The sequence below is a fragment of the Rhea pennata genome, chromosome 5 (genome assembly GCF_028389875.1).
Source record: "Rhea pennata isolate bPtePen1 chromosome 5, bPtePen1.pri, whole genome shotgun sequence".
In the NCBI taxonomy this organism is placed as follows: domain Eukaryota; kingdom Metazoa; phylum Chordata; class Aves; order Rheiformes; family Rheidae; genus Rhea; species Rhea pennata.
Genome location: NC_084667.1, coordinates 38746657 through 38768034, shown reverse-complemented (window position 1 = coordinate 38768034; position 21378 = coordinate 38746657). Strand labels below are relative to the sequence as shown.

Genomic DNA, 21378 nt, shown 5'->3' with positions numbered 1-21378 from the left:
TGATGTACACTGGCTAAGCAGTGGTCAAGGATTGGTTTCTTCTGTCCATAAAAGCAGCTTCCCCCCCCCCCCCATTAGGCTTTTCAGGACTGCCTTGGACAAAGCAGTCTTTTCCAGGGTTTCCACAGAGATGAGATTTTCTTTGCAGAGGCGTACTCTGGGGTTGCACTGTGAACTTCGGTGTTCTGCAAAGGCTCTGAAAACCAGCAGCCCTAAGTTTTAGGGCGAGTGCTGGCTTGTGTGAGCAATGCTGAGTCACTTTAAAGAGCTGATCTGAGTCTTCTGCTGTTGCTGCTTTCTCATCCCCTTTCTTCAGGAAACATGAGGCATCTTTTAAAGGTGGCCAACTCCTTTATAGCATGAGACTAGACTTAACGGCTCAGGAAATCTTCTGCTAAACTTTCTGTAGAAAGATACCTTGGTCCTGTAATAAACAGTAGTGGAAATCTGCCTTTTGTCTTGGCATAATGCTGTGCAGTGATCCCTGCAGATACATGCAGCTGGTCTAGGTCTACTTTCTTCTGTCACCTGCTTATGCTGTACTACTTCAAGCCCTGGGTTAGTCTGTGGTTTGCCAGTAGGCATGCTAACTGTGGAAAAGTGTAATGGGCTTGCGAGCATGAACTAGGGTTTGCATTTGGTCCTAAATCATAGGGAACAAAATAGTTTATTTTAAAAATATGTATCTATGTGGATTTTTTTTAATAGGAGTAAATGCATTTTTCTTTTCTGAAAAGTTTAGGATAATCTAATTCTCTGTAGTCCCCTAAAGGAAATCTGAGGCCGTGTGAGTTGGCTGCCCAGTTTTTAAAGGAAGGTGTGTGTCTAGGCACCTAAATAAATTGGTTTAGCAAGACCTCTGGACAGGTGTATTCTCCTCTTCAGATGCAGAATGAAAATGTACTTCAGTTTACTTAGACAAGTTACTTTACACATCTCAATAGATCCTAAAATTACTGAGAACCAAGAAAATCAGAAATAACAATTTTATTCAAGTGTTTGAAGAAGAAAGGGTAAAAAAGGCTGAGATCTACTGATTCTGAGTTTGCTTTAATCAATATAGATCAACTTTAGTAATAAAGGAAGTCTTAAAATAGTAGTTTTAATGCAAAAATCTCTCTGAGACTGAACAGTATATGTAACAGCGTTACGATATTCTCTTTCTATTTTCATCATAGAATTCATTTTCTTTCGCCGCAAGTGTGCAAACAAAATAGGACGTGTCATCACGGTAATGAAACTCTGCAATATCTCAGACTAACTCTTATGTAATGGGTTTAGTATGATAGCTGCATATAGCAAAAGTGTTAAAGTTAGTGTGCGAGATGTATTTAATGGTAATTCAGTATATCTTTGTTGTAACCAACTCCTGAGGATCATTCACTCTGCAAACTAAAATTGTAGTAGTTGTCCTCCTCCTTCACCCCGAGTCTGTCCCCTCCAGTTGTCACTGTGGTGGAGGACCTGTACCAAAGGTAGCTTCTGCCAAACTTAAAACTTCCAGCAGTTTAACCTAGTAGCTTCGAGAGCTATGTCATGTGTTTAGGCACTGAAGAGTCCACAAAAAGTCCTCTAACTGGATTTGGGTTCTCCCAGTGGCTGAAACCTCAGGTCATATACAGATGTCCATAAACTTGGTAGTCTGGGGCAGCAGAGGCTGGTCTGGCATGTTCCAGTATGTTGTATACTACATGTACGGAAACATGTAGTAGACCTCTTCCTAGCTCTTTTTTCCACTCCTCTGCATGCACCCTGATATTTGGAAACTAAAGTCCCCTTCCTGCATGTCCCACCTAAGCAAAACAGAGAAAATGTGTGTGGCATCTCTGGAAGCTCTTTGGGTAGGGATGTGTGTATATGCACATATGGGGATATTGTTTTGTTTTTTTCCCCCCACACCTCCCGTTCGCTTTTATGACTAACATGTCCTTTGCTTCCTTCTTCCTTTTTTCCTCCAGCCGAGGGGCCTTTCATCTTCCCATGTGTGCCACATGCCCCCAGGAGAGCTCTCCGTTCCTTGTGATGCTGCTGTTCCATCTGGAAGTCATTAGCAGCCACAGAGCAGCAGCCTTTTCCTTAGGAAAAGGAGTGGAGGGAGGTGGAGGAGAAAGAAGGGTTTCCTAGTTGTCATATTGTGGCATCCCTGCTCTTTCTCCTTTTCCCCCGCATGCCCAGTGAAGTGCTCTCAGCTCTGCAGGACCTGAATGAGCTGAGGGACTTGGAGGTGGGAGGACATTTGGGGCTGCTTCCACTGAGCTGCCGGACAAAAATACCAGGGAGGCCGTCCCTCTCCAGCTGGCTGGTGTAGCTATCCCTTCCCCTCCCACCCGAGACTTCCCGCTCCCTGCAAATATCTTGCCCTTAAGTCCAAAGGAAGCGTGCTGTGGTCAGGGCGTTTTGCCCTTGTAGATGGCCTTCTTCCAAGATCAATCCTAGAGGATGCGGAGGAGTCTTCCTCCCACCTCCCCCTTCCGTGCTGTGGAGGTGACAGCAAGTCCTCGGATTTTTTTTAGACTCTACAGACCACCAGGCACAGAGAGATTTTCCTTTATCTCTTGGAGGTTTGCAAAGCCTTCGATTCGTAGCATCTCCCCCAGGGAGCCTGACTGTCGAGATGAGAAACCAGAAAACATCCCCTTGCCTTCCCCCAGCAGCTCGGCCAGCCCCGGCCCTGCTTTCTCCCCAGTTTTAAAGGGCAGCCCAGCGGGGGCTCAGGCAGAGCAGACAGGCCAGGCTTGGAGTGCCACCTGGGCTTAACAAGTTAAAGCTGCTGAGGGAGAGGTGAAATGGGGGAGCGGTGAGTGGGAGTGGAAACACCCGCTGCCAGGAGCCCCACGGCCACTGGAGAACCATGGGACCACCTTGCGCAATGCAGAGCGAGCCCAGCATGGCACAAGAGCAGGGCTGTCCTGTGCTGACCAGCTCCCCGCTTGTTTTAGAGGGACCACACTGTTCTTGTTCCTCCTTTTATTTGTTTTTTTTTAATGCTTTATTATTACTATTATTATTATTTCTAAGTGATTTTCAGTGAACTCAGCAGGGACAGGACTTGGGTTTTACAACGCTGCAGGCAGTAGCTATGTGGCTCCAATGCTAAAATGAGTAATGACAGTGAATACAGTCTTTTACTGTCCCTCCCCCATTCCCAGTTCTTAGTGTCCTGTTTCCTACTGGCCTAGAAGGAGAGGGCCCTCCAGGGAAGCGTCATCTGCTTGGGCTGGGAGCTAGGCAGGCCTCTACTGCCTTCTTTCTTTCTTTCTTTCTTTTTTTTTTCTTTCCCCCCCCCCCTTTTTTCTTTCTTTTCTTTTTTCTCTTTTTTCCCTTTCCCTTTCCTCCCCTTCCCCTACCATCATCCAGGAGGAGGTGCTTAATGACTTTAGTTTTTTGGGTCTGAGAATTCAGAGTCTTTTCACAGCTAAAGCTTTATGAGGTCCATTGCTACCAGGATGAATGCTGGTCACTTCCTCATTGCGCAAAAGTATCTGGAAACTGGACCTGTGCAGCAGCCTCTGTGAAGAGGGAGAGGTGAACAAATCTGTGGTTCAGGTTTGAAGTGACACAATCTCCAACATGTATTTTTTGTTTTTCATATGGATACTTTCACCCCATACCATGATTGTGTTGCTCGCTCTTTGAACTAAGATGGGACCCTGAATTTCTCTGTAATGAAGAAGAAAAAAAAAAACCCTCAGTCCTAAAGCTTTCTGTTGTATGTCTTGCTCTCAAAATGAGATAGGAGACTGTGGACAAGATTGGTACCACCTGTCTTGAGTCGTCCTTCCAGTTCCCCATGATGTAGTTTTTGTTGCTCATGGTTTTCTTTCATGAATGGCTAGTTGCACATGGGGACTTCAGCAGTCTTGCTTACTGCTGTGTTGTCTGAGAGCTATAGTGTTTGAGGATGCAGAGGCATGTTGGCATCATGCATATCTATAAACTTTGTTCACTGTCATTGCTGCAGCTCTGGCTCCCAGGGCCACACCTGGAGCTTCGTTTGGAGGGAGTAGGATTACTGTAGGCACTGTACTTCGGTTTTCGTACCTCTCTGGTTTTACTTTCTGTTTAGGATGAGCAGCATTTCTTATTTTAAAAACCCTCAAACAGCTGTCATTCAAGTAAATTGGGAAGCAGATGAGGCTTTGCTCCTGCAGAGCCACACCAGCTAAAAGGGAGCCCTGGAGAAGTGGGTGCTTCTTCAGTGCCCCGAGGAGTTTCTGATCCACTTTAGGGTAACAGGGTTGATCTCACCTGTGATGCTTGCATAGCAAGGAGAGTTCAGGTGGGGGAATCATACCTGGCTTCAGGGAAGGTATAGCATGCTGTTTAGGAAAAGCACAGCAGATGTCCTGCTCCCAGTCACAAGGGCCAAAGCCACACTGGCAGTCATCATAGCCATCTGCCAGGAATGAAAGCTCAGCTGGCCCCTTTCTGGGAAAAGGGTCAGTTGTTCCCGGTTAGGCCGTGACTGCTGTGGAATAGTGCATCGGCTGCCTGGCACCCAGGCTGGAAAGCTAGACAGGGCACCAGCCCTTCTGCCTCTAGGGGACAGATGGGCATGGGAAAACTCACACGATCCAAAGGGTGCGACTGGAAGTTTGGGTTGTCTTTTGTTCTCTGATGCAACCTTCAACATGGTATTTTCATAGAGCGACGCTGCTAGCTGTGGTGCCCTTATTGTACAAGACCGTATTGTTCCATTAAGTATTTTGTGTTTGCTTTTAAATAAACTCCAGAGAGCAGCCCCACTCTATTGCCTCCCTGCAGGCAGCAGTGCTCTGCCTGGCACTGACAAAGGAGACTCTACAAAAGCCACTTGTTTGTGCCTCCAAATGAAGCTGGCTTTGATCCTGAAAGCCTTCCAGGCTTTCTGTGGGTTTCTGAGTTCAGGCCAGTTGTCACAGCCTTCTCCCCCACTTGGCTACATGTTCCTGCATCTCCCACTGAACAACTTCCATCCGCCAGACTCGGGTCAGGAAATGCCAAGTAGGATGTGGGGTCAGTCGGGCTGGAAACCAGCTTGGCCAGAGCTGGAGCTCTTCCGCTGCCTGCTCAGCTGGACCAGAGCATGGTCTGGGAGCTCTGTCCCCTCCTTTTCTTCTGATGTCCTGTTTTGTTCTGTCTCTTTTATTGTAGGGTTTAGCAGATCTTGTCTCCTCAGAAAGTGTTGTGTGTGCCTTCCAATGTGCAAGCTCACAGACAGCTACATTGGGAACAGAAGTTTGCTCCCTTGCTTTTACATACGTTTCCATAAAAGTCTCCCCTGGACTTTTCCTCCCCTCTTGGACTACACTTGTGTTTTTGCTGAAGAATGAGAAAAGCTAAATCAATTTTGACTATTTTGGAAGAAGAATTTGTCTGGGCAGTTTGGCAAACTTTAAAATCTTCCCTTCCTTCCTTCCTTCAGTCTTATTTTTTCAGTGATGTTCTCTGATGCTCAGTGTTGGCTCTAGCAAGTTGGCAAAGCATTTGCAGGGAGAAAAGTAGGATGCTGGGGCCTTGGTTGTCTGTCGGGGGTCTGGATAGCCTATCTGGAATGGAATCTCAGCAGATGTTTTTTGTTCTGTTTTTCTTTCTTTTTAAAGCTGCACAAACACCAACAAAAAGCAAGTACAGAAGCATCTGAAAGACTTCTATAGCATGGCAGGTATCTATTTCCTCTTAGTCACCTCCATCAGCTGAGGTTCTTATTGGGCTTTGTATCTCGCAATTTTCAGGCAGAAACATTCTAAGTCTCTTAGTTGTCCTGCTCATCTCCTAGTTACTTGCTTAGACTGGGAAGTTGCCTTCAATGTCTATTTTGAAGAATTTATGAACCAAATCTTCTATCAAACCATGGAAGTGAGCTGGTTGTTGGGGTACCTGCAGCATCGTGCTACAGGAACCTATCTTTAAGACAGCTGTCTTGATCTGTTATATCTACTTCTCACCCATCTATCAGTATGAACATTGACTTCTCCAGCTGTTGCAACCCCCTTGTTCCCAGCTCGGTTTTCTGTCTTCTCTCTGCTGATGGTAATAAGAGGAGAATTCAGAACCTGCTATACTCAGGGGTGATCAAAATGGATTTTCCTGGAGAGATCTCTTGTGATCAAAACTGTTTAGTTTAGTTGAGCCACCCAGGCCTTTAAGATGCAAAATCTTGACCCATTTTGGGTTGAAAACTTACTGCCAGCAATAATTCTGATAAAAGTCAGAGAGGAAAAAGAGCTGTTTCCTGGATGCTGGCATATTTTGGTGATAATAAGCAGACCTATTTCTGAGAGATCACTGATGATATGTTGTTCTTCTTGAAACAGCAATTATGTAGCTTCTGAAATTCTTGATCAGTGTCTGTGGAGTTTGGCAGGTGTCCAGCAGACAGTCTTCACTTTACAGGATGCATTAATGTCTTCCCATCACGCCTCACCCCTTGGGAGCCTCCTTTCCCTCCCTGTGCACAGCACAGCCTGCTGCCTGGCTGCGCTGGCTTTCAGCCAGCCTGCCGCAGCCAGTTCATCAGCAGATGCCTTCGCTCTCTGCCTCTCCTTCCACAGCCAGCAACAGCAGGTTTTTAGCTGCTGGGGCAAAATCATCTAATTCCAATTCAGGCAGGCCCACAAAACTTTCACCGTTGGCCTGTTCTTTCCAAGAAACTCTTCCTGAGTTTCTCCAGCCTATTTTTCCCTCTTCATCCACATTTGTACAAGGCCTTTTTGTCCCTCTTTGCCTTCATGGCCGGCTGTTTACTCCAGTAACGGCTTCCAAGCTGCTGTTTGGATTTGTGGATACCACACGCGTCACGGTGAAGTCCCTTCGGTAGCCCCCAGAAGATGCAGCTAGTTCCTTTTGCTAACGGTGGCTAAATGGGTGGTGGGAGAACATCGCCAGCTACAGCTCCCATCAGGTTTCGCAAAGTGGAAGTTCCTCCTGGGTCAGCCTGCTCCATTGTGGCTTCGTTTCCCCTCCATTTGTTTTCCTCGCTCTTGCTGTCAGCTAAATATAGCAGGAGGTATTGTATAAATGCACCGCTGGTGACAAGCATTGTCTCCTCGTCCTGGTGTTAGCAGAGTCCCGGTGCGAAAGCTGCTCGCGCAGTGTTTCCGTTGCCAGGTTTCGCCAGGTTGGCCTTTGTGGTTGTGCTGCGGCGTTGAGGTGCTGATGACTTTTGTTTTTAAACGAGAGGAACCGAAGGAGCAAAAGTTAAACCTTTTCCAAGTTTGACATATCCGTATAGGGTCTTTAAGCAAGTTGAAATTATTATACCTGGTTTTTTGAGGAGAGTTTGCATTGGCTTAACTTGGCTCTCCGTGAAGTCGGTAGGGGCAACCGTATCAGTGTTGCATGCTCTTTAAACTAAAGTTATCAGACGATTGGTTGAAAGTTACGAAAATAAGAGAAATCTTAAACAATAAACATGACAGGCATGTAAAAGCAGGTTTAATCTTGGGCTGTGTTTGTACTTTGTTTTAGTTCTATTCTTAAAGGGGAGTTGACTAACTGATAACTACAAAAACATTTTGACTTGTAGCTAAATAAAACCTTTAGTTGAAGGAACGTACCTCTTAGGAAGATTCACTGAATTGTTGTTAAATACAAAGTGCTTAATATATGTTTAGTCAGATTCAGGTTTTTTTTCTCATTGTAGTTTAAAAATGGTGATTGCAGTCTTGCCTCACCTGCCTCATTTTTAACCAATTGTTTGCTTTTTTTTTTTTCTTTTTTTTTGCATGTTGAGTTGCTTTTGAATGGGAAGTAAAATTCACTTACAAAATAGAACCTCAATACTTAAGAACATTAGCTGCAAATACATTACATGTGTGTGATACATTTAAAATAAAACCCTCTATCTTCAGAAAAGGAAACAAACTTTAACTGAGCTATTGGCATTTGGCCATTAAGATTGGTAGGGGATTAGAACTAGCAGATCTGAGCCTCTTGCTAAGTTTTATTTTCCTGAGTGAGTAAATTTTCATTCCTTTGTTTTTTTTCTTTTTTTTTTCTTTTTTCTTTTTTCTTTTTTTTTTTTTTTTTGGTCTTCCCCAACTGCCTGGTTTCCAAGCTTTGAATTATTTGTAGAGTAAGTTGACTGAACAATTTTAATAAGTTGGAAAAAAAATCTTCTTCTCTGTAGAAGCTATTAAAAAACCCCAAAAATAGATTATATTTAACAAGAAGCTGCAGCAGTGCTTTTCCCTTAGTCTCGTCACTTGTCTGTCTTTAAAGCATTAGCAGGAAAAAATGCTTGTATATTATTTAATATAAATAAACCATTAGCTTTATTGTTAATTTAAATAGATGTATCAACCAGCTGCTTTTATCTCCTCTGCTCAAACATTTAAAATAGCATGCCATGGGAATTGCCGTAGTACAGCATTCAGGACACTGTAAAGCCTTTGTCTTCCTCACTACACCCTTCCTATTATTGATCCAGCTCTGTGGATTTCCTGTGATTTGAGTGGGGGAGGATGGGCTTTGGGTTATTGTTGTTGTTTTAAGTTTCTGTAGGTTCCTTAAAAGCTTAACATGAGTCTTAAATTACTAGTTTTGAACTCCTTGAGATCTGAGTTGTGTATGTTGTGTAACTTGCATGGATGCGCTGCTGTAGCAGCAGAATGATCAATCAGGTGTTGGTTTATGAAGAAGACACCTTTGGGCAAATTCACCCCAAAATGATCATATTTATTTCAAAGAGAGGGATAATAGGAGTGTCCTGAAATACAGTCTGAACTTAACAATTGATTGTTTCTGTCAGCAACATTTGCGTATTGTCCAAGAACATTAGTGTCAGCAGAAGAGGAGGACAGGAGCAAGAAATAAGGCAAGACATGCTGGTTTTCTCTGCTGGTGGAAGCCCATGATAGGTCCGCAGACACCTCTACTTCTGTATATCTTAGGCCTTAGTTATGCACACCTGTAGTTAGTTGTTGCAGGGAGCCAACATGTCTGACTGGATATTCAGCTGTGTCCATATACGGTTCTGCAGTAACATATTTGCTTCTCGCTTCCCCTTGCAGGGATCTACATCCTGATTGCAGTTGGCGCTGTCATGATGTTCGTGGGGTTCCTGGGATGCTACGGTGCTATTCAGGAGTCGCAGTGCCTTCTGGGAACGGTAAGAGGCACAAAACTTGCTTGGTGCTGTGTGGCGTGGCACAGTGCTGTCCTTGCTGGAGACGTTCGAGATGAACGGAGCCCAGGAGAGCATGTGACAAAGTGGATGGGAACTGGCTCATGCCTGTGTCCAGTTGTGAGGGGCGATGCAGAGCTGTTTGGCATCTCTACCTCCGTGCTCTGGATGAGTCAGAGCACGTGCTGCAAGGTCATGCATGTGCCTGGCAGCCGGACAGAAGCAGAAGCCAGCAGCGTAGCAGGAGAGGTGCGAGTAGCAGGGTTCTGGGTGATCCGTGCTCTGCATTGTGTACGCACCCACCACCGTCTCTGGCTGTCTTGTCAAGCAGTCACAAAACCCTCTCTCTTTCTTACTGTATGTCCCCTACCACTTCACATGACCCCTCGTTGGAAATCAGTCTGTTTCTGAGCAGTTCTTTTAAGGAATCACCTAATTTTGATCAGTTAAACTAGGAAGCAGGAAAGATTTCCTGCAATATTTTAGTGAGGATATCAAGGTAAATCCACCAAAGTGCTACAGGCACCTCTGATGGGAGGCAACAGCTTGGGATTCCCAGCATGCAGTGATCTTAACAATTGCACAAACTGCAGCCATACCAAAAGCTTTTGCCATGGGGGTAAGGGAGACCCATTCATTTAAAGCAAGTTCCCACATGTGGTCCAGCTTTAAGCTAGATTCCAGTCTTTTCTGGCTTTCCATGTTCCATAACTACCACCAGGCAGGAACTGCCAACCTCGAGGGGAAACATCGTGAAGGGTCACTCTCAGTGTGGGCTTTGTGTGATTTGCCCCATGGGTTCTTGTGTTCTGTTGCTCTTGGAGCAAGCCTGCTTCTGTGGTTTCTGAGATTTTTCTCTGCCACCTCCCATAGTGGAGCTGCCTGCAGAATTGCTGCTGCTCAGTGGAGGAGCACAACACAGACAAGCAGCAGATACGTTCACAGGCTCTTTTTAAAGTGTGTCAGTTTTTGGCATGTTGTGCTTGGGAAGACCAGAAATTGGAAAGGCCTCCAAAAAGCACCTCCCACCCCTCCCACACCCCCCCCAAAAAAAAAAAAAAAAGAGAGAGGAGGAGGAAGGTAAATAAAAGAAAAGGTCGGGGGGGGGGACTTGTCAGCAGTTGGCTTTTTTCAGATGAAAATTTGTTCATTTGTGCAGAGTGACCTATGGGTATAGAATGGATTGGGGGACAGAGAAATGGAGCTTCTTTCCCTGGCTCTTGCTCTTGCTGTGAGCAGGTTGCTTCACTCTTGGTGCTTCTGATTCCATATCTGCAGTAGGAACGTGGCATTTCTGAGCAACTCTTACAAAGCATTTTTGAACATCTGTGGGTGAAAGCTACTGCAAGAGTTTGCAGTATTACCACTGCTACTGAGCTGGTAGGAGCCCCTGCACAAATCTGACAGGACTTGTTCTAGTGAAGGCCTGGCAGCTTTAGATTTTCTTCTTTATTTTATTTTTTTTCTTGGTTAACACAAATGATTAGAGAACCTGAGTTACCCTTCATTCCCTCTTGAAGTTGGAAAGAGGATTAGAAGGGCAGATGGTACAATGTACCTGAGGCCTGACAGTGAAACCGGCTGCTTTGGCTAAAATTAGCAGTTCTAGCTGCTGTGCACTACCCATATCTCTTTGCAACTCAGCTTGCCAAGTGCAGGCTCAAGACACCTTCTGCTGTCTGCCTTTGCACTGGGAGACCTGCGCTCCCACTGTGCAGCAAAGACATTTCCAGGCAGTGTACTCAACGTGGCACAGGAAAGCAGCAGCTTTCTGCTGTGATCTCTCTTGCAGCCAGCTGACAAAGGAAATATTTACAGAGGAATGGGCTTGTTGCATGGGGGAAGCATCAGGACCTTCACAGTAGCCAAATCATCTGCAGAAGCTCAAGTGCAAACTGAGTGGCAAGATTCAAGCAATGTGGGAGGAAGTCACTCAGCCTGCAGTGGGCAGTTTTCATACTGGGGCAGATCCAAATGCCTGGTCAGGAGCACAGCCGTGTTTCTGCCATGTAAAACTGCATCTTGGGTGTGTTGCAACCAACTGGCAAAACTAAATCCTTGCAAAATTATATCTCCAAACCTGGAATAAATAAGCCATTCTTCACTGGAGGGTAACCATTGCAAGAGTGTGCCCTAGTGCTTAACCAGGGAATTACATGGGCCTTGCGCCTGCTGGGTAAGGGTGGCATGCTTCCTTGGAGGGAAGTGGGACCCAGTTCCCCTAACATGTCCATGAAAAGCCAGAGATAGATGAGTGTTTAAACCGGAGTTAGTTGCTCTGGGACTGGATAAGGATGTCTGAAGTCCTTTCCTGCAGGAGACCAGTAGTCTCGTTTACTTTTTTTTTTTTTTTTTTTTTAATATCTCTTGCTCTTGCACACAAGAATCTTCTAGCCCTGGAAGGCTCTTGCACACAAAGCCAGCTTGCAGCATAGTTTTGGAAACTCCCATTTCCTCTTTTGAAGAAAATGTCTTGAGTGTGCCTGAAACAGACTGCCCACGACCAGGACTATCGTGCAGCCCTGTATCATGTTCTTACATCTTCCCTTGGCTGCATCCACCTCTTTTGCTTCTCTACTTCCATGACATCTCTTACCAACTTGGAGGGGTTCTCAGAAAGAAATCATTGAGGGCAGTGTTGTCACTGAGGTAATGTGGACTGTGTGTGGAGTTCAGTTGTCCTTCCTTTCCTACTTGACTTTGTATGAGCTTTAAAGCTTTCCATTTCCAGTTGAACAGATGGGCCATCAAAAAATGTTTCCGGGATATGAACAGAAAGATGGAGAAAGGCTTTGGGGTGGCAGAGAGGAGGAGGAGAAGTAGGAGAAGTTTTGTAATTGCACCAACAGGGTAGGGCTGTGGGAAGACATAAGTATTAGTATTTATGCAAAAAACTGCAGTAGCCTTGCAGGGCTGTGAATGCCAAGAGCGCTGGCCATAAATCATACCCTGATGCCCTGCTGCTCTTCAGCAGCTGAAATGTTCTTTTAACCCTGCACTAGCAGTTCCCATCCCTGGAGCATCTGAAGCAGAGTAGGAAGCTTGCCTGAATGTTTCTGCAGCCAGATGAAGAGAAACAAGTTGTCTTCTTGTGCAGGCCGTCCTCATACCTGCTCATCCCTGTGTTGGAAATGACTGCCAATGTGTGCTTAAGCATAGCAGCAGGAAGTTCAGACATGGGAAGGCACCTGATGACTTTTAGGAAAATGTGTTTGGGCAAAGTGTGTCTGCATAAGAGAAAAATGATTTCAAGTCAGGCAACACCTTGCTCTGATCTCCTCCATCATTAGAAATACTGTTCCACACCCCTACCCACCTCATCACTTCTTTTGCCATAGCCAAATATGTTAAATGTCTCTCTCTTGATTTGTCTTTACAGTTCTTTACTTGCCTGGTGATCCTGTTTGCCTGCGAAGTTGCAGCTGGAATTTGGGGTTTTGTCAACAGAGATCAGGTAAGGTGACTCTGAAACCTGAATTTGTGGGAGTAGGACGCTGGACACAACTGCAGTGGATCCTTGTACAAGTTGTAGTTAAGGTCCTTGACTGAGACATGGGAGCTTGGGCTAGCTGTGTAACCTGGGCAGGTCACTTAACTGCTCTTCACCTCTCTGAATGTGAACACTTGATGGCAGATACTGCCTCTTACAGTCTGTAGTGCAATGTTTGGAATAAAGATCTCTGGGTCCCAACTGGGTCTCCTAGTTCCCACCACACTGTCAGTCACAGCATTAGTTGCTTCTTGTATAAATTTGTGAAGTAAAGCCATCTGCACATCCTCGGTACCATGGAGAGGAGAGAAGGGGATTTCTGGTGCTGAAAGCCAACATTAGGATCTCTGGCAAAGTAGGAAATGTTGCCTTTATTAAGGAACATGAGTCAGCTATGTCAGTAGGTGGTGGCCTGCTTTGCTTTCAAATACACTTAGGCCCCAGATGACCAGTTTGGTTGGGAATGGAAACACCCTTGTAGTGATTCGCAGAAGAGAGTGACTTGGGCAGAATAAACTTCTTTGTGGCTAAGCTTATTACTGTGCAGGCAGGGTGCTGCTTCCTAGCAACTTTGGCGAGCTAATTAACCTTTCCCGAGCAGTGTGCCTCATGCACGTTAGTTTGTGAATCCCCAGCAGTCCACGATGTGTGACTGAGCTGGCGCACAAAAATGAAGATCCCAAATGACGAGGAATTCTCTGTGGCAGTTGTTCTTGAGTCTGGGGAGAAGGTGCTTGGATACCACAGCATAAAGCTGAGAAGTTTAGGATTTGCCAAGGACAATGACCTAAGCCAGTTACAGTTGCTTGTGCAATTTAAAATGAATGGTGGCAGACTGTTGGTCTTGTCTGCTCTTTCAGCCTTAACAAATGGCCAGTTTAGAAGTCCCACTGATGGGGCACAACTTGCTTCTCCCCTGCCTCTGCCTGATGCATCCCGTTTAGCAATGAGGGGAGGAAAAGCAAGTGCTGTGTGTTTGGAGCCGAGGAGAGTCAGTAACAGTTGCTTATGGAGGTGTGATGAACCACGTGTGGGGAGCGGACACCTTACTGATGCATTACCCCACCAGGCAGACCCTGGCAGCTGTGGAAAAGGTGGAAACTACACCTGTTTTCACAGCCCTCAGTGGTACTCCTTTGGGGGGTAGCTGTCTCCTGATGAAGTAGGTGTAGGATGCTGCTTCTTGAAACTGGAGGCAGTCTTGCTCTGTCCATGGTTTGCCTGAGCTAGTTTAGATGCAGGGAGGGTGGCAAGAAGTTAGGGTTCATTTGTCCCTGTACCAAAATCAAATGGTTTGAGCAGAGAATATTGCCCTCCAAAACAAGGCTTTGGAGCAAAAATGGAGAAAGTGTGGAATCATTGATCGAAATCACTCTCTCTTTTACTGCAGTTCTTTCTCATTTGCTAATCTAGCATGTACTGCTGAGAACAGATGTTCTGGAAAGCGGTTTCCCTTTTGTACTTGCTCATATTTTTTCATCTGCTTCTCTTGCATGTCCTCCTTTCCTCTGTCTTTCCCTAATTGTTGGAAGCTGTTAGAGGAGAAGCCACAAGTTCAGCTTCTCTGAACTTAAGGTTTCCTTTTGCTCTGTGGAGCAGAGGCTGTTGCCACATTCCCCCACGAGTGGCTGCAGTTCATGGGAGCAGGTGGCAGAGTTAGAGCACGGCCAGGATTACTAATAAAACCATATACAGGACAGAGGTGCCTAGATCTGCAAACCTAAACTTTCCTGAGCTAAATGACCTGCCTGCGTAGGCTCAGTGTGTAATCTCTCTCAAATTCTTACCATTCCCTCCAAGCCAGACTGTAAGCTGAAGTGCCCATAGCTACAAACTTCCTTGCTTGCCCACCCCAGCTCCTCCCAGCTTTCCTACTGTGTCCTTCCTTTGCATCCTCAGTAGGAAGCCTAATGCCTGCTTGCTTCATTTCTAGGTATACTGTAGGTCAGAGCAAGCTGTTTCTGACCGCAATAACAAATCCATGCAGTCTGAAGACTATCTCAGATCTTGCGGTTCACCATCCATGGCTTGGCTGGCTTTGCCTGCTAGAGAGCTCAAAGCATTTGAATAATGTTGGCTGAAACCTGCTAGCTGGTAATGAGGATCTTAATAGTTGCTCTTCATAATACTAGAAGAATTTGATTCCTGTAAAAGAAAGACCTTTTTTTACTAATCTGTGTGAAAAATCAGCATTAAAAACTGCTTATCTACCTGTGAGTGATGTTAGAAAGAACCTGCTATGTTCAGGTGCATCTGCTGGATATGTTTCCTTGTTGTCCTCTGGTTAAAAGGGATTTTTTCCTGCCTTCCCTAGATAGCTAAAGATGTGAAGCAGTTCTATGACCAAGCATTTCAACAAGCACTCATGGCAGAATCGGAGACAAACAACGGGAAAGCTGTAGTGAAGACCTTTCATGAAACGGTAAGATGTTGGAGTCCGTATTGCACACTCTGCTTAGGCTATGTGCAGCTGGCCAAAGTAACTGCTGATGAGCAGGATCCTGTGTGTTGTGAAGGGGCATGCAAAGGGGCATCCTGCGTGTCAGCTTGCAAGGGGTGAGAAACAACCGTCACTGTGCACACGCTGCTCCCCACAGAGGTGGAGGGAGCAAGTTGGAACTACAAGTTCTTGAGAAAGAAGTAAAGGCAACTCTGAAACTTACGATGTTTAGGATTGAACTGGGACAAAAATGTTCTCAGCAAAGGAATGCCTGTTCTCCAAGCTTTATGTAGGAATCTCTTCTTTGTAGAAATTATTTGTAGCAACAGGAAATGAGAATGTAGTAGAAAGGAGGACAAATGGGGGTCAGGAAAATGAACAGAAATTGTGGTCTAAAGTAGATGATGCTACATTTGAGTTAACTTGTGAAGTTTGTTGTTCTTAGATGACAAGTAACAGAGTTGCATTGCCTTTAATTATTGTCCTTTGTGCTATGCTAGGAAGTCTGGCCTCAGCTTTAATTAAGTTGCTTTTCATTTACTTCAGTACCCCTGATTAAGTAAAATTCAACGGAAGAAAAATGCTGCTCTGAGGAACTAATTCCAAGAGTACTTCCTCTGCTCAGCAGGAAGCAAATCTCTGGAGAGAATTGTGTTCTTTCTTTTCCAAGCTATTGAGGCCAAACATATGTATCTGCAGTTATTGCAGGAAGCAGCTGCATTGCATGCAAATAAAAAAATGAATTTGGAGAGTTAATTGTCCTCCTCTCCCTTTTTTTTTTCTTGCAAAATGACTCCTAGTCATGAGTGGTTTCTGGAATGTTTAATGATGGGAAGAGCATTGCAGGAGAGTGGTCACATGTCTGCTAATGCTGGTTTTTCCTCTCTCTGTGTAGCTGGACTGCTGTGGTCCTGATGTTGCAATAGGAGTTACCACTGCCTTATGGAAAGAGGACCTCTGCCCGAAGAAGGACTCCTTCCTGAAAAGTGTTTCTCAGGTAGGCACAGCTGCTTTTTGCTTGGCACAGCTCCGATGAGGAACCTTGCCTGCCAGGGAAATGAATCTGGTTGCTTCATTGAGGAGGAAGAGGGGAAATGACAGCTTTTGAACAGCTCTCTGCCTCTTTCTTCCATCTTTGCGCATCCCTGGGGAAGCAGCTCTGTGCATCCTAGCTCTCGCGTGGCACTGCCTGACGGAGGGACAATTATGGGAAGGTGGGAAGAGCAAAGAAGCAGGGTAGGAGAGCCCTCCCACAGTGATGGAGCTGCTGGAAGCAGAGGGGCTGTCCCAAAGCAGTGGAGACCTCCAAAGGGAGCTAGGGGGTGGGAAAGGGCACTGGTCTTTCTCACTAGCATAGCGAGAGACTAGCTAGCTGTTTTTCCTCCATGTTTTGGGATTGTTTAGTGGGATGTCAGAGGTTCCCCATCTGGCCTTCCCTTGCTGTTTGAGTTTTTGGGGATGGAGGCATGGAGGGGTGAAATCTCCAGGCTCTGGCAAACTGGCACAAGTTCTTAGAGTCAGCTTTTCACCCCAAAACATAAACAGGATATGGGGGAAGCAGGAATCGCATCTTTTTCTGATGTGAATATCTGTGGAGGGTAAGAGAAAAATAGGCTGCCTGACACTGGTTGTTCTCTGCTTCAGATAACCTCGAGCTGTCACCAAAAAATTGATGAGCTGTTCTCTGGGAAGCTATACCTGATTGGTATTGCTGCCATCGTGGTTGCTGTGATCATGGTAAGTGTGAGCACGTGGGCAGATCTGCAACTTCAAAAGCCCAGATGACCCTGAAGGCAAGCAGGGAGCTGTGAGCAGTGGCTGGGCTTGTACAAGACCGGTCCTGCTTTACTCTTCTGGAGCTGGTCCAAACCTCTCCTTCGACTTCCCTTGGGGGTCGGGTCCCCTCCCTGCATCAAAACCACTCGTTTCTCAGGCTGAGGCATTTGGTTTCTGCAGTGGGAAGGAGTTTGCTTTCTTGCCCACAAGGTATTCCCCTGCTCCCCAGCAGTCAGTGGCATTTGCTGGTAACCCTATGCTTCCTGTAGTGCCAAAGGCTGAGCTGAAATGTGAGAGATCTTGGAGCATTTGCTGCTTATCTGGCAGGCAGAAGGCTTACAATGTACTGTTGCTGCTGCCAGAGAGAAGGGAGAACATGATCTTATCTTGAACTGGCCAGCTCCTAATAAAATCAGCAGTGAAAACCCAGCATCTCTGCCTGGCATAAGGGTGTCTGGAAGAAAAGGAGGCTGGGGGAACAGTGCAGGACCATGGCGCGTATTAATCTATAGCTGGGTAGAAGAGGTAGGATTTCCTGGTGTCATGAACCAGAGCCTCACAGATGGCCTTGTGTCTCCTTGCAGATCTTCGAAATGATTCTGAGCATGGTGTTGTGCTGTGGCATAAGGAACAGCTCCGTGTACTGAGATGTGAGAGCCGGGGAGGGGACAGGATGGGGGGAGCAGGGCAGATGGCGCTAGAGAGGACCCCAAGTGCCACCAAGTGACCAGGAGACATTTCAACAAAAGACAAAGAAAACTATGTATATAAATACTTCTAATATTACCATACAGTACTTATCATTTTTATTTTGAAGTACTTTTTTAATAAATAAAACTTTCCCATATCCTTGTGGCTGAGTTAGTTACACATCAGTTTTGTGTGATAGGGAAAGCTGCCGTAGCAGGAGTTTTAATCCTTCCTACCCCTTCCCCACTGGAGAAATTCAGAGATGATGTTTGTGGAAGATGTGCAGAGTAGAAGGCTTCAGCCTGTTATCAAAAATCTTTGCCTTGGTTTTTACTCTCTTTTTCAATACTGACTTTTGTTTTTTATATATACGTAATTGGAAGCTAAAGCAGGAATTTGATTTTTTTTTTAATTTTTTTTCCTTGTTTGTTCTCCTCTTTTCCTCCCATCCCCCCAACTCTGTGGTGTTTTCAAGCTGCCGGTAGGGAAGTCTGGCTGTAACTGCCTGAAGCCTGGTAGAAAGGGGAGAGAAAGCCCCAGTCACATAGGTGAGAAGAGCGATATGGGGATGGATTGTTCCTAGCAAACCTGTTTGTGTTGCTAGATAAACTATTAACAGAGCATTTAAACTTTTCAGCCTCTGAAGATTGGGGATGTTTATGACTTTATTTTTTCTTCTGGGGGCTGTAACTTTATAAATTGACTCATTTACATTGACTCATTACATTAAAGGGTCAGTGTCTGGGTTTAGTCTTAGTTTTTCAAATTTAACAAACCGAAAATTGTCACTTTTTTTTTTTTAACTTCCTTGAATGTTTCTTTGTAGACTTACTATGTTTTTGGGAGAGTCTAGTGCTGTACTAAGTTTTCAGTATTATGCTAATACTTACATACAAATGATATTGGGAAAAAAGAAAACCTCAAAAAAAGTCTTTAACCTTAAAAATAATACATTTATATTATACAGGATGACTTTTGGGGATTCCCTGCCATATACATACACATTTAAAATTTAATCTTTGCATTGCTTTCTTGTTCAATGAAACTGTCCTTGCTTGTAGTGTTTTGTCACACATACTAACATTGCCAGGAAGCTTTCATAACTCTGAAAAAAATGTTTATTTTTAAAACCTTCCATTCCCAATGATATTAACAGTTGGAAATCAGCTTATCAAAGCAAGGGAATTCAGGATTTTCGATGGCACCAGTTGAAACACTTTCTTGTGACCTGCTATGCTTTGATTGCCAATGAGATGTATGTGGCCTCTAGCGTGTGCCACTCTGGCGAGGTAGCGGGACAGCTGCTACCGTGTACATAGAGGGGTAGAGTGACCCAGGTTCTATGTAATAGAGTGTCTCTAAACAGATGATCTATATGTATAGTTCTATAGATATATATTTTTAAGCAAAGCCTTTTCCTTACCTTATGAGCACTCGAGCTGGAAATGGTAGTCTCTTTCAGCTCTTTGCCACATTGATGCAAATAAGAGGAGGAGTTAAAACTTGTGATCACCTTCCTCACTTCAGGAATATCTCTGCTTCTCAAACATTCTTTCTCTCCTCCTCACCCTAGTTGTGATGAAGAACACCAAATCAGATAGGGAGAGAGACCTGTGTTCATTTTAAGCTAGTACCTTGTGCATGGCACTTGGGTACCATAACCTTTGCCAAAACAGGAGAGGAAATTCCTGCACTGGGGCAAATTGATCCATTCAGAAGCTTTTCTCCCCTTCCACTCACCTCTTTCCTGTTCTTGCCTTTTAGTATATGTAGGGCCTTTAAAAAGTATATAGGTATATATATCAAGTTGTGCTAGGTAGGAGGAGGAAGTGCTTCAACAGACCTTCAATTTGAGGGAGTTGGACAAGAAATGAGTCAGCCTTAGAAACAGCCTTAAAGCAACACTGCCCTGAATGTCCACTTTGTGCACATTGAGAATGCAGCTAGAGTAGGTAACCTCTTCCCCTGCTCCCCAGCGTAGATTCTTTAGGTCATCTACTCTGTTATGTGGCTATATGTATATACATCACCCACGCATGTGTGTTTACATATACGGGCATCAGGATTGTTAGCATACAGAATGGATGTGTAACTTGCTGCCTTTTTTGTTGACTGTTGATAAATGTGTATAAATACGGCATTAAGCATTTCAATTCTGTTTTCTTTCCTATACTGTATTTTTTTATATTGTTCAGTATTCAGTTGATGCTGTGTGAGTAGCTGAAGCTCTGTTTGAAGACAGACAAGCTCTCCCCGCAAAGCACTCGATGTGGGTCAGGCATGTCCCTGGGCATTGTAGCTTTGGGGGTCTGGGTTGTCCCATGCAAGAGTGTTGGGGAGAAAGCACTTCCTCAAGAGGTCTGACAGCCCAGGGAGGAAGAGCAGGATGTTTGCTCAGCCTGTACCCCACCTGGGTGGGATTCGCTCTCTGGCCCCTTTCATGGGTGGTGCTTGTGGTGAGCCGCAGCAGCAGCTACCTCTTGCAGCGGGGATGTGCTGTGGGCGCCCCGCGGCATGGGTGCAGGGAGAGGGCCTGCCAAGGTGGGAGGATCATAGGAGGGGGCTGGAGGAGGGGTTTTGCACCAGGAGGGGTAATGCTGTCTTTGGGGTTGTTAGCTGAGAGCCCCTGTGTTTGACTGTGTGGTCGTGAGCAGGAGCAGGTCAGCAAGGGGAGAAGAGGGAGCTGGCTTGCTTAAGAGTGATGAAGTAGCTGGGAAACTAGCATGGAAAAACTACTCACATGGGTCTTCTCTTGTTTGACCTCCTGTGACAATGGATCTGAGTTAAAAACAAATTCAAGGGGGCGCTTGCCCTTTAGCAAGTACTTGAGATTCAGAAGTGACAGAGCTCTGCAGCCAGTCAGCCCCAAGGCTCACTGAGGTGGAGGGGAAAAAACAGAGGGTGGGCAGGGCTCCTTATCTCTTTCAGATGCTGTCCTGCTAACTGTGCATTTGCGTGGGCCTTGTCCTGCCCCCCTGCTGTCCCATGGATGGACTAAGGGTCAAATTGTGGGCTGTAAATACAAACCCTCGCTCTCCAGGGAAGCATCTTCCCAGAGCAAGCGACACCTGAGGAAATGGTTGTAAATCCAAGTGGGGAAGATGGGAGTGAACTGGCCAGGTCTGAGTTCAAAGACCACAGCACAAGGTCAAACAGAGCTGCTGACAGCTTAACTGAATGCTTGGGTTTCTTTCTGACTGGAGCATGCCACAAAGCAGTGTGTTTAACTTCTTTCTGCCTTTTTTTTAAGAACAAAAGTCAATTTAATAAACATTTCTCATAGTGTGCATAGTGTGATGAACCACTGCAGTCTACAACCAGTTAACCTTAACACCAGGATGCTTTGTGAACCAGGCTTCAACGGCACGGGTTTAGCAGCCTCTGGGACGGGGAAGGCGGGCAGGCTGGGGCGGGGGGCGGGGGGGCATTCGCAGTCCTCCGAGGGGAGGCGGACAGTGCTCACCAGCAGCAGTGGTCGCTGCAATTGTACCCACCTCAAGGGATGGAGGGGGGTGCAGCTGTGGGGAAGCTAATACATATTGCAAAATCTGGTGACTGTTGAAATTTAGTGGGGGGCCTGTGGTGGCAATAGTGTGCATGCCCAAGGGGCTTCTCCTAAAGCGACAGAGAACGGCCCAAAACACCCTCTGCTGCCACAGTTGCTGCCACGGCTTGCCCCTCGCAGCATCCGGGAGAGCACTGCTGAGAGGAGAGCCAGGGAGGAGGCCTAGCACTGTGAGCCCACAACTGCTTGCTTTTCTTTGCCCTCTCTTGGACTTTTCACTGCTTTTGTAGCACGGATGTCCAGAGGCCGGCCCCAGCCATCACTGCTGCCCGTACGGAAAGGGAGGGAGCGCGGGGCGAGGGAGAGCCATG

The 21378-nt window shown here is 45.7% G+C and overlaps 1 protein-coding gene across 1 annotated transcript in view; it reads left to right on the top strand.

Moving 5' to 3' along the window:
* Positions 1-20789, top strand: part of CD81 (CD81 molecule) — a 43437-nt gene extending 22648 nt beyond the window's left edge. The window contains exons 3-8 of the mRNA XM_062575979.1: positions 8994-9091; positions 12486-12560; positions 14911-15018; positions 15932-16033; positions 16681-16773; positions 17397-20789. Of these exons, the coding sequence (XP_062431963.1) occupies positions 8994-9091; positions 12486-12560; positions 14911-15018; positions 15932-16033; positions 16681-16773; positions 17397-17459 (539 nt within the window). The 3' untranslated portion in view covers positions 17460-20789. The remainder of the gene's footprint in view (positions 1-8993; positions 9092-12485; positions 12561-14910; positions 15019-15931; positions 16034-16680; positions 16774-17396) is intronic.
* Positions 20790-21378: the final 589 nt, after the last annotated feature.